This window comes from Branchiostoma lanceolatum, chromosome 7, assembly GCF_035083965.1.
Source record: "Branchiostoma lanceolatum isolate klBraLanc5 chromosome 7, klBraLanc5.hap2, whole genome shotgun sequence".
NCBI lineage: Eukaryota > Metazoa > Chordata > Leptocardii > Amphioxiformes > Branchiostomatidae > Branchiostoma > Branchiostoma lanceolatum.
This window is the reverse complement of record NC_089728.1, coordinates 16,169,035-16,184,038: the sequence shown is the minus strand read 5'-3', so window position 1 is coordinate 16,184,038 and position 15,004 is coordinate 16,169,035. Positions and strand designations below refer to the sequence as shown.

General features: G+C 41.3%; 1 protein-coding gene across 1 annotated transcript; it reads right to left on the bottom strand.

Moving 5' to 3' along the window:
• Positions 1-9,001: 9,001 nt before the first annotated feature.
• On the bottom strand, positions 9,002-13,929 carry LOC136437894 (kelch-like protein 12). Its single transcript, XM_066432463.1, has 5 exons — positions 13,298-13,929; positions 12,353-12,503; positions 11,419-11,553; positions 10,588-10,737; positions 9,002-9,943 (listed from the first exon to the last, which is right to left on the bottom strand). Exons 1-5 carry the CDS (start codon positions 13,867-13,869, stop codon positions 9,050-9,052), a joined length of 1,902 nt encoding a protein of 633 aa, XP_066288560.1. The 5' UTR covers positions 13,870-13,929; the 3' UTR covers positions 9,002-9,049.
• Between the last annotated feature and the right edge of the window lie 1,075 nt (positions 13,930-15,004).

The window sequence follows — 15,004 nt, the reverse complement described above, 5'->3', positions numbered from 1 at the left end:
TACAGTTACGCATGTAGAGATACTTGGGCTAAGTATACATTTTGTGTACATTCTGAATTTGAAATGACCCTTGTCGCAGTATTCGGTATGAAACAAACACCCAGAAAACAAGTCATACAAAATCTATTTGGTTGTTCATAAAACATACAGTTATAGAGAAACTTCGCTAAGTATACATTTTGTGGACATTCTAAATTTGAAATGACTCTTGTAACAGAATTAGGTATTAACCAACCATTCCGAAACCAAGTCATCCAAAATCTCTTTGGTTGTTCATAAAGAATATAGTTATAGAGATACTTGGGTAATAAGTATACATTTTGTGGGGATGCTGAATTTGAAATGACCCTTGTTGCAGTATTCGGTATGAAATAAACACCCCGAAAACAAGTCATCCAAAATCTATTTGGTTGTTCATAAAGAATATAGTTATAGAGATACTTGGCTAAGTATACATTTTGTGGACATTCTGAATTTGGAATGACCCCTGTAACATAGTTGGTATTAACCAACCACCCCGTAAACAAGTGATCCAAAATCTATTTGGTTGTTCATAAAGAATACAGTTACGCATGTAGAGATTTGATTTGATTTGATTTATTCGGCTGTAAAAAGTAGAGATACTTGGGCTAAGTATAAATTTTGTGTACATTCTAAATTTGAAATGAACCTTGTTACAATATTAGAATGAACCAACCACCCCAAAACATTCTTACCCCAAAACGGCAATTTTTACCTTCGCCTAGAAGGTTATGTTTTCGTCAGTGTGTGTGTGTGTGTGTATGTGTGTGTTTGTTAGTGTGTGTGTTTGCTAGTGTGTGTATGTGTGTGTGTGTGTGTGTACTATGTATGTGCGTGTGTGTGTGTGTGTACGATAACTTGAGAATGCCTGGATGCAGCGAAACTTACGGGCATGATGTCTAGTGTTCTAGACGTGCTATGGTCATGATTTTATAGTGGTAGATAGCTCATTGGGAGAGTAATTTGCTGATACCTTTCCTTGTTGCACGATTTTCATTTGATCTATTCCCAGCTGCCATGGCCAGTGCACACGCAGATGCCTTCTGTCATGAATAGCTTGGCTCCCGCACCCGGATTATTACGTTGTCATCCGTTCCGAAAGTCATAAACCTACCCGGGTCGCACCCAAATTAACTTTTGGTAGGGAACTTTCGACCCCCTCGCAAACATCACATCATTTATAAAGTGGCATACTTCCATTGAGGGATGTCTCTTTAGCTCAACTGGTAAAAGCCTCACAATATGTTGAACTGACCTTGTTTCAGTTAGTTCCTTACTGGGATACCTCCGTTCAACTTTGGGTCAGGACATCTCGGTTTGGGCAGCACCACTCTTTCGGAAGGGAGGTACAAACTGGGGGGTCGATCCCATGATCGAGAAGGTGTCTCGAGCACGTTAAAGGGGAAGGGCTAGCAACCCCTCCCTGGAAAAATATACTCTGCTACTGAAATAACAAATACGCTTGCTGACCTATGTGCCACTAGGCGCTACAAGGGTCTGGGTTAACGAACTAACCATTCTTGTGAGGCAGATAGAGCTATAATAGTGGAGGGCTTCACTGAGATGCGACTGGCGATACAGTTTGTCGCTCTAAAGTTTTGATAGTCGTAAGTAGGCTAGTTTGAACGTTTGATCCCAGACATATGATTTACGTACTCACATCTAAGTGAGACATACAGATCCAATATCGTATTGACACACGAGAGGGGCTCGGCTCAATTTCCTGGGACATGGCCTAGAAACCCTAAATATAGCCGCGCGACGATAGCTCGTTATGAAATACTGATTTATCTCCTTTTGCGGTGCCGCGAAGACTCGCCGATGTGGCCGGGGGGACTCCTAACTATGTCAGCACGCCAACACATTGGAGACGAACAGTCACAATCTGATGGTTAAGAGCAAATGTCTGTAAGGATCAAACAATGGTGGCAGGGGTGAAAAAACCGATTCGGCTCATATTTTGCACAGTGATAGTACTTGGCCCACTGTCCCTCAAAATAGCTTTCTTTTTGCTCAACACCGATTGTTGCCATGGCAACGGGCCAAACAAGTTTTGGGGCCATTTTCCCTGATTTGGGCATGTCAAAAACATGAAAATTGGCTCATTTTAGGACATGATTACGAGCAGATGCTTGAATTTAACGGGAAAACAAAAACTGGGCTAACAAGAGTAACTACTCAGCTTTACTAGAATAGCTTGGAAGTTTTCAGAAATCCAAGTTACAGTGCTTGGGCAACCTCAAAACAATACAGTGTTTGTAGCTTGTGAAAAAAGGTAATTTTGTCCCAACTTTGAAACGCTGTAAGTCCAAAAGTGGTGTTTTGTTTTGCTTGAAATTTACATCATATATACATCCAAGTAATAGCTATCATGTACTAGTTTTCAAATTTTGGCTTCTTTTTTGGTTGTCACGTAACTGTCCTCAGAAGTAGGTCATTTTTTATGTTTACGAAAAATATGATGTTGGGCCATATTTAAAGCCCAATATATGGGAAAGTAAAAAAGTGATCTGGTTTAAATTCATGTCAAAGGTAACCCTATGCATGTTCTATCAAATGAGTGGTTTCAAAGGTTGGTGTCTTGTTTCGTTGCTGTGTACTTGTCCCTAAAAGTAGGCCATATTTTCGACAAATGCGGAAATCAATATTTTTGGCTAACTTTGAAGCCCGGAAGATGTCAAAGTGGGATGTTTTTTCAATTCAATCTTCTATCAGATGTACCCCTGTGTATTGTCTATGAAATGAATGCCTGCAAAGGTTGGCGTCTTGTTTCGTTGCCGTGGACTTGTCCCTAAAAGTAGGCCATATTTTCGACAAATGCGGAAATCAATATTTTTGGCTAACTTTGAAGCCCTGAAGATGTCAAAGTAGGATGTTTTTTCAATTCAATCTTTTATCAGACGTACCCCTGTGTATTGTCTATGAAATGAATGCCTGCAAAGGTTGGTGTCTTGTTTCGTTGCTGTGTACTTGTCCCTAAAAGTAGGCCATATTTTTCGACATATGCGGAAATCAACATCTTTGGCTAACTTTGAAGTCCTGAAGATGTCAAAGTAGGATGTTTTTTCCATTCAATCTTTTATCAGATGTACCCCTGTGTATTGTCTATGAAATGAATGCCTGCAAAGGTTGGTGTCTTGTTTCGTTGCCGTGGACTTGTCCCTAAAAGCAAGCCATACTTTGCATATATACAGAAACAAGCGTTTTTGGCTATGTTTCAGGCTTTGAAAATGTCAAAGTAGGATATATTTTTAATTCCATCAACAGAAGTGCCCCTGTGTATTGTCTATCAAATGAATATTTTTCAAGGTTGGTGTCTTGTCTCGTTGCAGTGTACTTGAAACTGAAGGTGCATTTAGGTCATATTTCGGAAATAAGCGATTCAAAGGGAGCAAAATCAAAACATATATATGTACATATATATATATATATATTTCTTGTAGAAACAATGTCCATATCTTTTAATGCAGTAGCATGCTTTTGTTACAAATTGATATTACAAAGACAGTAGCAGTGGAAGTGGTGCTACAACAATCTTTGATTAATTTGTAAGTTGCGCATTTGCAGTTGTTGTTGTAGTGCATTGACCTTGTTCCAACGGTATCTGCCCTATAATGTCAGAAGCCTGTGTGAGTACACCTAACTTACAGTCTATGCACAGTCTGTTGCATATCTGTAAACCACATTAGTACTAAATATCTTACTTTTATCCCTAGCTATAAATCATAACCATTTACAAAATGTGCTCATGTGTCCCTATGCGCATACAGCTTAAGTCTGCTTCCGAGTAAACTCTTCGTGTAGTTTACAACATAACAGTAACTGTTGCTCTGTTACTTCTACTTATAATGCCTATTCGAAACAAGGACAGGAACGCACATATTCTTGAATTTTTGCCACAAATGCCGATTTACGTCGACGATCAGATATTGCGGATACATCCACATCAAAATGTTCACAAATGGACCTCAGAAGTGCGATGCTAAGCTCATACAATTCCTTCCTCATTGCTAAGTCACAAAGCTTGTATGTGTCGTATATAACTTGGTGGCATAGCTGGACTTCATTCATAATATGCGCCTGTATGTTACTGTTAGCAGATTCTATCGCAGCAGATCTAGAGTCTTGTTCGTCATCCTAGGCGTCTTCTGGAGTTTGACGACGTTTAGGTGCGCGTCTTGAGAAATAACTTGATATTTGCTGACCCGCAGAAACTCCTGAACCTGGAACAGTCTTTTTCTCAGCCTAGCCGACTGCTGCCCACCCCTGTGTCAGGGACCCCGGCAGCAGTATAATCAAAATACTGGATACTACTACTACTACTAGGGCACGATAATACGGGGAGATCCACTATACTCTAGTAGGTATGGGGGTAAAATCAGCAAAACTCTTAGGTAATAAGTATTTTTGAAAGACAATACATAGTATTACTTCTTTAAGAACTTGGGTTTAGAAATTACTGCATGTTAATTTCTACATATGTCGAAAAATATGACCTACTCTTAGGGACAAGTACACAGCAACGAAACAAGACACCAACCTTTGCAGGCATTCATTTCATAGACAATACACAGAGGTACGTCTGATAAAAGATTGAATTGAAAAAACATCCTACTTTGACATCTTCAGGGCTTCAAAGTGAGCCAAAAATGTTGATTTCCGCATATGTCGAAAATATGGCCTACTTCTAGGGACAATTCCACGGCAACGAAACAAGACACCAACCTTTGCAGGCATTCATTTCATAGACAATACACAGAGGTACATCTGATAAAAGATTGAATTGAAAAAACATCCTACTTTGACATCTTCCGGGCTTCAAAGTTAGCCAAAAATATTGATTTCCGCATTTGTCGAAAATATGGCCTACTTTTAGGGACAAGTACACAGCAACGAAACAAGACACCAACCTTTGAAACCACTCATTTGATAGAACATGCATAAGGTTACCTTTGACATGAATTTAAACCAGATCACTTTTTTACTTTCCCATATATTAGGCTTTAAGTATGGCCCAACATCATATTTTTCGTAAAACATAAAAAATGACCTACTTCTGAGGACAGTTACGTGACAACCAAAAAAGAAGCCAAAATTTGAAAACTAGTACATGATAGCTATTACTTGGATGTATATATGGTTTTAATTTCAAGCAAAACAAAACACCACTTTTGGACTTACAGCGTTTCAAAGTTGGGACAAAATTACCTTTTTTCACAAGCTACAAACACTGTATTGTTTTGAGGTTGCCCAAGCACTTCAACTTGGATTTCTGAAAACTTCCAAGCTATTCTAGTAAAGCTGAGTAGTTGCTCTTGTTAGCCCAGTTTTTGTTTTCCCGTTAAATTCAAGCATCTGTTCGTAATCATGTCCTAAAATGAGCCAATTTTCATGTTTTTGACATGCCCAAATCAGGGAAAATGGCCCCAAAACTTGTTTGGCCCGTTGCCATGGCAACAATCCGTGTTGAGCAAAAAGAAAGCTATTTTGAGGGACAGTGGGCCAAGTACTATCACTGTGCAAAATATGAGCCGAATCGATTTTTTCACCCCTGCCACCATTGTTTGATCCTTACAGACATTTGCTCTTAAGACTTTTCCACAATGTCTGGGTAAATGCCTGTGGTGATACATTACTACATAGAGGGTTTATAATTGATCATTAAGGTCTCTCAATTAAATATTCTGCATCAGTATCTGTAAACACACTGAACGCTTTGCTGTCCCTACGGCTGACTAAGCTATGGGAGAGAGTGAGTGAGTGAGTGAGTGAGTGAGTGAGTGAGTGAGTGAGTGAGTGAGTGAGTGAGAGTACGTGAGTATATGTATACATTCGCCATTTGATTGTTCAGACAATGTCTGGGTAAATGCATTTGGCTGTACATAGCAATGGTTGATGACACATTACTACACAGAGGGTTTATAATTGATGATTAAGGTTTCTCAATTAAGTTTTCTGAATCTGTATATGTATACCTGCACCATCTGACGGTTCAGACTTTTCCACAATGTCTAGGTAAATGCCTTTGGCTGTACATTGGCTATACACATACATTACTACATAGATGGTTTATAATTGATCGTTAAGGTTTCTCAATTAAGTTTTCTGTATCTGTATATGTATACCTTCTCCATCTGATGGTTCAGACTTTTCCACAATGTCTGGGTAAATGAAGGTTTTGATGATACATTACTACATGGAAGGTACGTTGCTCAATTAAGGTTTCTGTATCTGTATGTAGTCAGCATAGCCGAACGTAATTCGCCGTAACACACCAGCTTAGTTGCAGCTTGTTGTATTACACTGAACGACCTGTCGACACGTCACACCTAACCTTTGCACATATAACTGCAAGCATACTGTTTATAGCTATCTAGTGAGGCTGTACCTACGTATACAGTACGTGGTGGCAACGGATCCTACTTGTTTCAATCTCAGTACGAGAGAGAGAGAGAGAGAGAGAGAGAGAGAGAGAGAGGGAGAGAGAGAGAAAGAGAGAGAGAAATAGAAAGAGAGAAATAGAAAGAGAGAAATAGAAAGAGAGGAGGAAGAAATAGAAAGAGAGGAGGGAGAAATAGAAAGAGAGGAGAGAGAGAGCGTTGTATTGCACCGAATTACCTGTCACACCTATCCTTTGCACATCTAGCTGCAAGCATGTTGTTTAAAGCTATCTAGTGAAGATATTCCTTCTGTACTTGAGTACTTGGTGGCAACGAGTTCCACTCGTTTCAATCTCAGTACAAGAAAGAGAGAAGAGAGGGAGAGAAAGAATGAGAGGAGAGAAGGGAGGGAGAGAGAGAGAGAAAAAGAGACGGGGTGAGAAAAGTATTCAAATGTCGTGCATTATCTACACATGTTAACTGACACAAGCAAATGCACACAACATACTTTCATGAACCTAGAGTTTAATTCTTTTTTTTTTCAGAGCGACATTAAACAAAACTTGGGTGTAACAAAGCAACGGACGAAAATCGTTGTTTGCGTGTATGTCATCCATATAATCAAGCCAGGGTTGCCTTATATATTATAGGGCATTCTTTAACCCACAACCGTATTCACCAAAACACATCCATACTCAACAAGAAATCTAAACACTTGCATCATCTAACATAGTGATCTTTCAACCTATGATGCTTAAAGCTGCCAATTGCTGACATAGGCATATGTACATATATATTGCACTATTAAAATCATAAATAATCAATTTCAACTTTACATTAACCACAAAAAAATACAAAAGGAATGGAATTCTTAATGGAATGTCTTCTACCCAAAGTTTTTATAAACAATAGAGTGCATGAATACACTTTCAAAGAATAGTTGAAATAGAATACAACTTAAATCCACCACATTTCAATGGTACATAATTATTACTACATTAACACTTAATAGACATTGGAAGTAACTTAAAACTGGTTTTGTCTATATAAAAGGTAAGGTACGAAGTCCCATAGCCTTTTTGAGGCTGTAGGGACAGTGGGGTGTTATCCACTGTGTCTAGGGCATGGTATTGGAAGGCGGAACCCATCCCTCTCCTTCCACCGCCTTTTACCTCCCCAGCTGAAGTCAGGTACCCATTTTTACAACTGGGTGGAGTGAGGAAAGTTGTATAAAGGGCCTTTCCCAAGGGCACAACATTGGTGGCATGTCAGGGATTCAAACCCAGGACCTCTGGGTTCTGGACCAAACACTAACCACTACGCCAACCCAACGTCACTAAATGACTTAAAAATGAAGACATTATCACTTTACCAGTGGCAAACATTGCTACAACAAAACGTGTATACATGTACATGTACTTGTATACAATGTACAGGTACAAGAGTTTGTCAACAGTTAACACCTCTTTGCGACATAGATTCTACTATTTCTAGAGACTGAAACCGTCATGCCAAAAGGCTCTACTTCATAGTAGAATACACAGGGCTTGAAAATACTCCTAATAATAAACTTGCACCGGTGCAGGTAACATTCAAACTCATCTGCACCAGATCTTGCCTGCACCACAATATTCTATCCTTTTGTGTCCACAAACAAGAAATTCTTTTTTTTTTTAAAAAGCAGGCTACACAACCATTAGATAATGGTGAGGGTGAAATGGTGGAAGAAGCTAGTGGTAATGACTTCTACCCTCCCCATAATGTGTAACACATCTTGCTTTTAAACCGTCAGAATTTTTGTCGCCTATCCTTTGCTGCATGGTAACTAATGGCCGCACTATTGTCCACTTCGATTTTTTTTCATCAGTCGAAATAAAGATCAAACCTTCTTGAATGCTGCATACATTGCGAGGATGGATTCAAATTGTATTTTTACACAGATTTACCAAGTATTGTCTGTCATTAAGCAATGGCAATATGCATGAAGGGAAAAAAAGCGCCCTCTGGCGTGATCTGGCCTGTCTGAAGGTCAGATGATCTGGAAGGAAGGGTGGAATTCTTTGGGGGCCAATTTTTTAATTTTCATTGTTGAATTTGTCATTTTTAGCTTAGAAAATACATTTTTGTCAGTTTTATCTCATGAAATGGATATTTTTGGGACGGAAGGGGTTGAATTTTTTTCCGTCCCAACAAGCAAATTTCCGTCAAGGGATGTAAGAACGGGTCCTGAAGACAACCCTGGGTGGAATAAAGGAAAGCTGAAACTGGACAGTATGCCATCAAAAACAATGTTTGAATGTGGACATGGTGCTATCTTACATTCTTTGACCTGACCTTAATACAGGATGATACTTTGGACGGCTCCAATTTTACCTGCACTACTCTGCATAATTATACAGATGGTATTTCCAGCCCCGATACATACATTTCTAAGGGGAATAACTCTCAAGACAATCGCAGTTGTTGCAGTGCAAGCACTGCAACCATCCCTCCCTATAGTGACCACGCTGAAGCCACATAGTTTCCGTTTGGAAACTTTACACTCTGCCACACTTGGTACCAAAATGCTTCGCTACTCATACAAAAATAACACTTCACTACCGTCTCTCATTGGCTGCTTCTATTCTGGAAACGAGGATGCGATATCATCACATGAGGACGTCCACATCCAGATTGCAACACACCACCGAGGCACCGAACTCGAACGACTTCACGTCCGTCCACGCGTCCAACGAGTACGCCTCGTCTTCTGGAATGTCAACCCCCGTGTCGAAACACGTCCTACACAACATGAAGTACAGTCTCTGTCCGATCTGGAATGCTCCGATGTTGTTCGCCCCTACGTTGGGCTGCGGGAATAGCGTCCAGTCGCCCATCTGTTCGTCGTACACTTCCACGACCTGTGAGTTCACCGTTTCTCCGTTGTCGTCGTCGCTTTCGTTAGTCGTGAGTCCGCCCGCTACGTAAAGTTGGTCGTTGATGACGAGCGCAGCGGCGAAACTGTGCTTCCGTTGCGTCGGCGCCTGATCCGTCCATGTGTCCGTTTCCGGGTCGTACACCTGTACTCTGTCTTGTACGGGGCTGTCGCGTGATTCCTCCATTCCTCCGATGACGTAGATCCGCCCGCGGTACGCGGCCACGGCGGCGTCCTTTAGCTCGTGTGGTTGGTGCGAGACCTCGCTCCACAGCAGGGACGGGATGTGCAGCTTGAAGCTGTGGTGTGAGGAGATCAGATAAATGCAGTCGCCCAGCGGGACGCACGCCGGGCGGAAGTGGTAGCCGACTCGCGGGATCTCGTCCCAGCTGTTTGTCGAGATGTTGTAGCGAAGGTTCTCCTGCACGCCCAACCCGCTGCTGGTCTCCCCCCCGAAGATGTAGATGGAATCTCCCACGCAGAGGAGGGAGGGGTTGCATCGACAGTCGCCGACTTCGGTGAGGCAGGTCTTCCATGGGTACAGAAGCTTGGGGAGGGAGAACCAGTCCTTCTGTACGGGGTCGTAGTAGTGAGCGTTGGGGCTGTAACCTCCCATGGCCAGCAACACCTGCAACCACGAACAACAAGAACACAGGACTTCAAACAAATACACTTTAAACAAATACAAAGGGTATAACTTCAGCTATGTCATGCCTGGGTTTGGGATAACGTTCGATACATCATGTTTTGGACCAGATTATATCTTAAGGTATTGCACAGGCTTTGAAGTTGTATTGAACAGGCTTCCATTACAGGTTAGGTGTAACTAGATACAAAAGATACCTGCACAGCTCCAATTTTACCTGCAGTAACCTACATCTGCAGGCGGCATTTTGAGACCTGTAGCCAAATTGATTATAATGCAGTTGTACTTGTAGGAATGTGGATGGATTTTCCCTACTGCAGTGTGTGGGGATGACTTTTGCTGAGTTTTGGGAGATGACGGACGTCTGGAGGCTAAGAGAACTTTCTTGAGATGACACGTAGACAACAAAAACACATCTTTACGCTTTGGATGCTAAGACTCAACTCTACTTTATTCAAATATCCAGACACATGCTACAAACGGACAACAACCAACGAACATCGAACAGCCAATCTCGTTTGCAAATACAGCAATCCAGTGGCTATTGTCCATACATGGCTACCGGTATCGTCTAAAAAATGTAACTCAAACTCTTTACACAGTAAAAAAAGCACAGTTTGCCCCACCTGATTCCCGGCCATTGAACAGTACTGAGACATGTCCAGGGTGGACAGGGAGATGTCCAGCTGGTCCAGACTGGGGAGGGGGGAGTCCGCCTCCTCTCCGTACACATCCACTATGGCCTGATGCAGCATGCACACACACTCTGCCACCTCCTACGTACATCGTACCAACAAATACAGGCAAACTTTCAGACATGCACATGCTTTAAGGCATGACCAGTAGGTGGCCAGGTGCTCTTGTATACATAGTTCTAGGTTCAAATCCCTAGCAGTCAGTATTACCTGGTTCATACCATTAACACTATGGAACACTATCCAGTTGCTTGAGTAATTATTTTTGGCGCATTAACACTATCTACTGTACCAACCTACTAAATGTTTAACTGTCAACTATTTTACACCAAAAGACAGTCACTCAAGCAGCTGCATAAAATTTTGAAACAGACATTTCAGACAGCATCCACAGTGACTAAAAGAAAGAACTGGAGAACCAGGTTATATACCAAAACTCTGAATTGATATATATCATTTAGTCACTGACGAAGGACAGCAGATGCTGTCTGAAACGTCTGTTTCAAAATTTCATCCAGTTGCTTGTGTTACTGTCTTTTGGCGTATCTTATTACCTGGATGTCTAACCTTCATCAACGTGTCAACTACATGTATTTTGTTTGACAACCATCTCGAATCAACGAGCACATTCCATCATTCCTTTTAGTGGCTGTTTGAGTTTGACTGCACATTCTCAAGTCAGTATATTATCCAAGTTCGAAGTTTTTATGAAAAACAAACCTCCCTAGGATATCCCCCACACTACCACAGTTTGTTAATTACCTGTAGCTTCTTCTTGGCTGTCCGCAGGTCCCTAGGGTCCACGGAATCCAGGTTGATCTTGCGGAGTAGTCTCGCGGCCAGTTCTACCCGCTGTTTCCTGTCGTAATCAATCCACTTCAGCAACACCTGGAAAACCTTTGAAAACAGAACTCTTAATCTATTGTTGTCTTAATAAAAGTTATGATGAAGTTAGAGTATCATACACCTCAGGTCAACTTTGACCTGTTTTTTTTCAGGTAGTCCTGGGATTTACATTTTTTTCAAACATTGCACTCAGTTCAGTTTGGCGGTGTCATTTGAAAGAACATACTTATTACTTGAACTTACTAGTACATGTACTTGAACTAGTACATGCATATGTAGCAACTCTCTTTAGCTCTGTGGAGGCCTTGTTTTTGGAGTGTTTGTTTGTTTGTTTGTTTGGCTGCCTGTTTGTGTTTCAGCGTTTATTTCCATACGCTGGTCACATTGACCGTAGAGTGACAGGAAGTGATCAATGGAGATGTAATATTAATCCAAATTTTTTTTGCCTAATTGATGAACTACAATTACACAAGCCATATGAAAAACTCAAAATTTTCTAGGGAGTTTTTCAAACTCTTGCTTTTTCTAATTTTTGTACTTGTATTATATTCATAGTCTTTGATACATTACAGATACTATATACCGTAAATGCAGAAATGTTCGCGGGGATTTGATTTCGTGGTAGGGAGAAAATGTAGCGTTAGCGGTGTTTTTGAGTTCTCATTTGAAACAATATTTATAGTAGCCCTACAGTCACACAACAATGGAATGGCTTTTCGTGGTGGTTCTAAGTTTGTGGTTAAGAGTTCACCATGAAAACCGCGGACATAAAACCACTGCGAACGTTTCTGCATTTACTGTAGTCCTTCTAATTTCAAGTTGCAAGTTATTCGACGACTGCATAACTTACCTGTGTCTGAGAGACAGGCTCCCACTCGGACCCCCACACACTACCCCTCATGTTGCGCATGATCTGCTGGGAGAATGGGTGCAGGGGGTTCACCAGGGCAAGGATGGCCTCCAGGGCTTCAACTGTCAGCAGCTCATAGAAGTCTTCTCTCCTGTAGAGGAATAAGATGACAACTTTATAAAACACTTGTTAGGAACTTGTCATATCTTGAACTAATTTTTGTTAGTACATGTACTGTCTTAACCCGGGACCTTAACTCCCTCCTTACTTTGCCCCTGAAGGGGCTATTTACGGGTACCAAAATGTAGATGTAGATGTAGTAGATACTGTATAAACAAGTCTTAGAGCTACCTACCAACCAAAAATTATGACCATATCTTGTCCAAAACATGTGACATTAAAAAAGGACGTTTTGCTCCAGTACCAAGGTCATACACCAGGGGACCAACTTCTTGGGAAAACGCCATTGTATTTTGGAGGGTTGCGATGTATAACAGTTAACACCTAACATCAACCACATACCAAATATTATCACCATCTATCCGGAGGCTCTCAATAAGTTGGTGACCACAAATATCGGGAACACACAGACAGACACACCAAAAACAATACCTCCATTTCTCATGGAGGTAAAAAGCTACGGATGGTCCTTTGAAATGGACTACAGACTGACACACGACTTATTTCATACAAATTGGATGATTGCAAGAATTATGATATTAAAAGCAAATGCAAATGTTCATACGGAACTGACAACATGTGAACGTGCACTAGGATAGCAGGCTTATGTCGTTTATACACAGCAAATTAGCAAGAAAATGTAAAGTTTGGTTCTTTTAAGTATCAGCAACACTACAAAAAACACAGAGAGCGCCACGCCCACAAATATATCTACGTCACAACAAAAGCACTAACACATATTCTACTGCAATCATAATTATTTACCTCGAAAGTTCCAGAAACTTAAGTGCTGCATGTTGCTCTGCATCAAAGCTAGCATTTAACTGGAATCTTTCTGACAAGATCAAAACCTCGATATATTCGTCGACACCGAATCCACCAGGGTCGTTCTGAAACCTCTCCGACAAGTAGTGGTCGACTTTTTGGGTCAAAGTTTTCACTTGAAGATGGTCGGCAGCTAGGAGGATGCTACACAGATTTTCTCCGGTAATATCGACCTCTGTTGTGTACATGAACTTCAGAACAGCTTCTAGAGAGTCTGGGGTAACGTAGTCGTCTTGTAAGTGGACAACAGCTTGACCACTCTCCGCCCAAAAACTGCTGAACATCGAGCGAAAATAATCGCTGTAGGCGGAGAGTATCAGGCGGTGCGCACGGAATTCTCGGTTCCGGATCTTCAAGATGACATCACAGAAGCTCCCCTCGTCTCTAAGATCGTTAATCTGTTTGAGAACGGAGCTAAGAAGGTAGTATTGTTGGAGAAAGTGTCCGTCTGAGTCCAAGTCTATGAGGTCGCGCAACTCTAGACAAGATCCAGGGACCCGATAGGCCGCCATGTTGGATTTGTGAACTTTGGACCTACCTGGTTTGCGGCAGATGACGTCATGTGTTTTGTTTTGCGACAATAGATTTTTACCTGTACTTCGTGATGGCCTTGAAATAAAAGTTAAAGAATAAACAGGGCTTGTCACAAAGAAAAAAAAAGTAAGGAGTTATTTGGCATCTTGGTGATTTTCGAAGTGAAATTTCACAAGTCAATTAAACATTCCTGACGCAGCATATTGTTATTAACATGATGTTTACGAGTTATTAGAGTACTACCATGCATAATTGAAGTGTTTTATTGGTCTTCATAAAAGTAGATTTGTTCCTTGGAATTGTTAGATATTAGCAATAGACCAACTGCCATTTATGTACAAGTTGCCATACATGGTACCTGTAACAGGTGTCGCGCAATTAAGTTCTTCCTCTTTTTTTTTTCACATCGCTCGTTTTTATACTAAGTCACTATTGCAAGGTTCCTATTACGCTTTGTCATCATGACATATTGTAGCGCTCCGTGAGTATCTCTCTTGACTGCGGCACGTTGGCGGCCTCAATCAATCAATCAATCAATCAATCAATCAATCAATCAACTAACCAATTAATCGATCAATCAATCAATCAATCGTTCGCAGGCATCAGTGTCTGATGCATGGCGGCTGCTAGCCTGGGTGCCATTCTATTTCTGCGCGGGCTCCTACACTCACTACCCTAAAAAATAGTCTGGGATCGCTTGACCCGGTAGAAATAGAATGGCACCCAGGCTAGGCGGCTGCAGGCTTACATAAGGCTCGCCAGGCTGGTCTATTCTCGGCGTAGACCCTCCAGTCGTTTCTGGTGACCCCCAGCCCTTGGCGTCTATGTCGACCTCGCTGCGTTCAAATTGGAGTTACCCTTGACTTTATAATGGGAATGTCATGCAAGACGTACAAGTATAACTAAAATGACAACAAAACACAGAAACCGTGAAAAGACTTGTTTTTTATCGATGGAATTCGTTGAGCACTGTGTCAAATTGTTCGGCCGCAACGACGTCGCCAACGTGACGCAGCTTCAGTGAGCTGTCGGCTTACCGAATGCACATTGTCATGTCTACGTTTCAGTAGCGCCCCCTTTCGATAAACGATAGTACTACCATCTTTCTATAGC

Coding starts and splice junctions, on each gene's coding strand:
- LOC136437894 (XM_066432463.1), bottom strand. CDS start 13,869: ATGGCGGCCTATCGGGTCCCTGGATCTTGTCTAGAGTTGCGCGACCTC. Junction 11,554..12,352: donor AGCCTGTCTCTCAGACACAG/GTAAGTTATGCA, acceptor CTGTTTTCAAAG/GTTTTCCAGGTGTTGCTGAA. Junction 10,738..11,418: donor CAGCCAAGAAGAAGCTACAG/GTAATTAACAAA, acceptor CGATGTACGTAG/GAGGTGGCAGAGTGTGTGTG.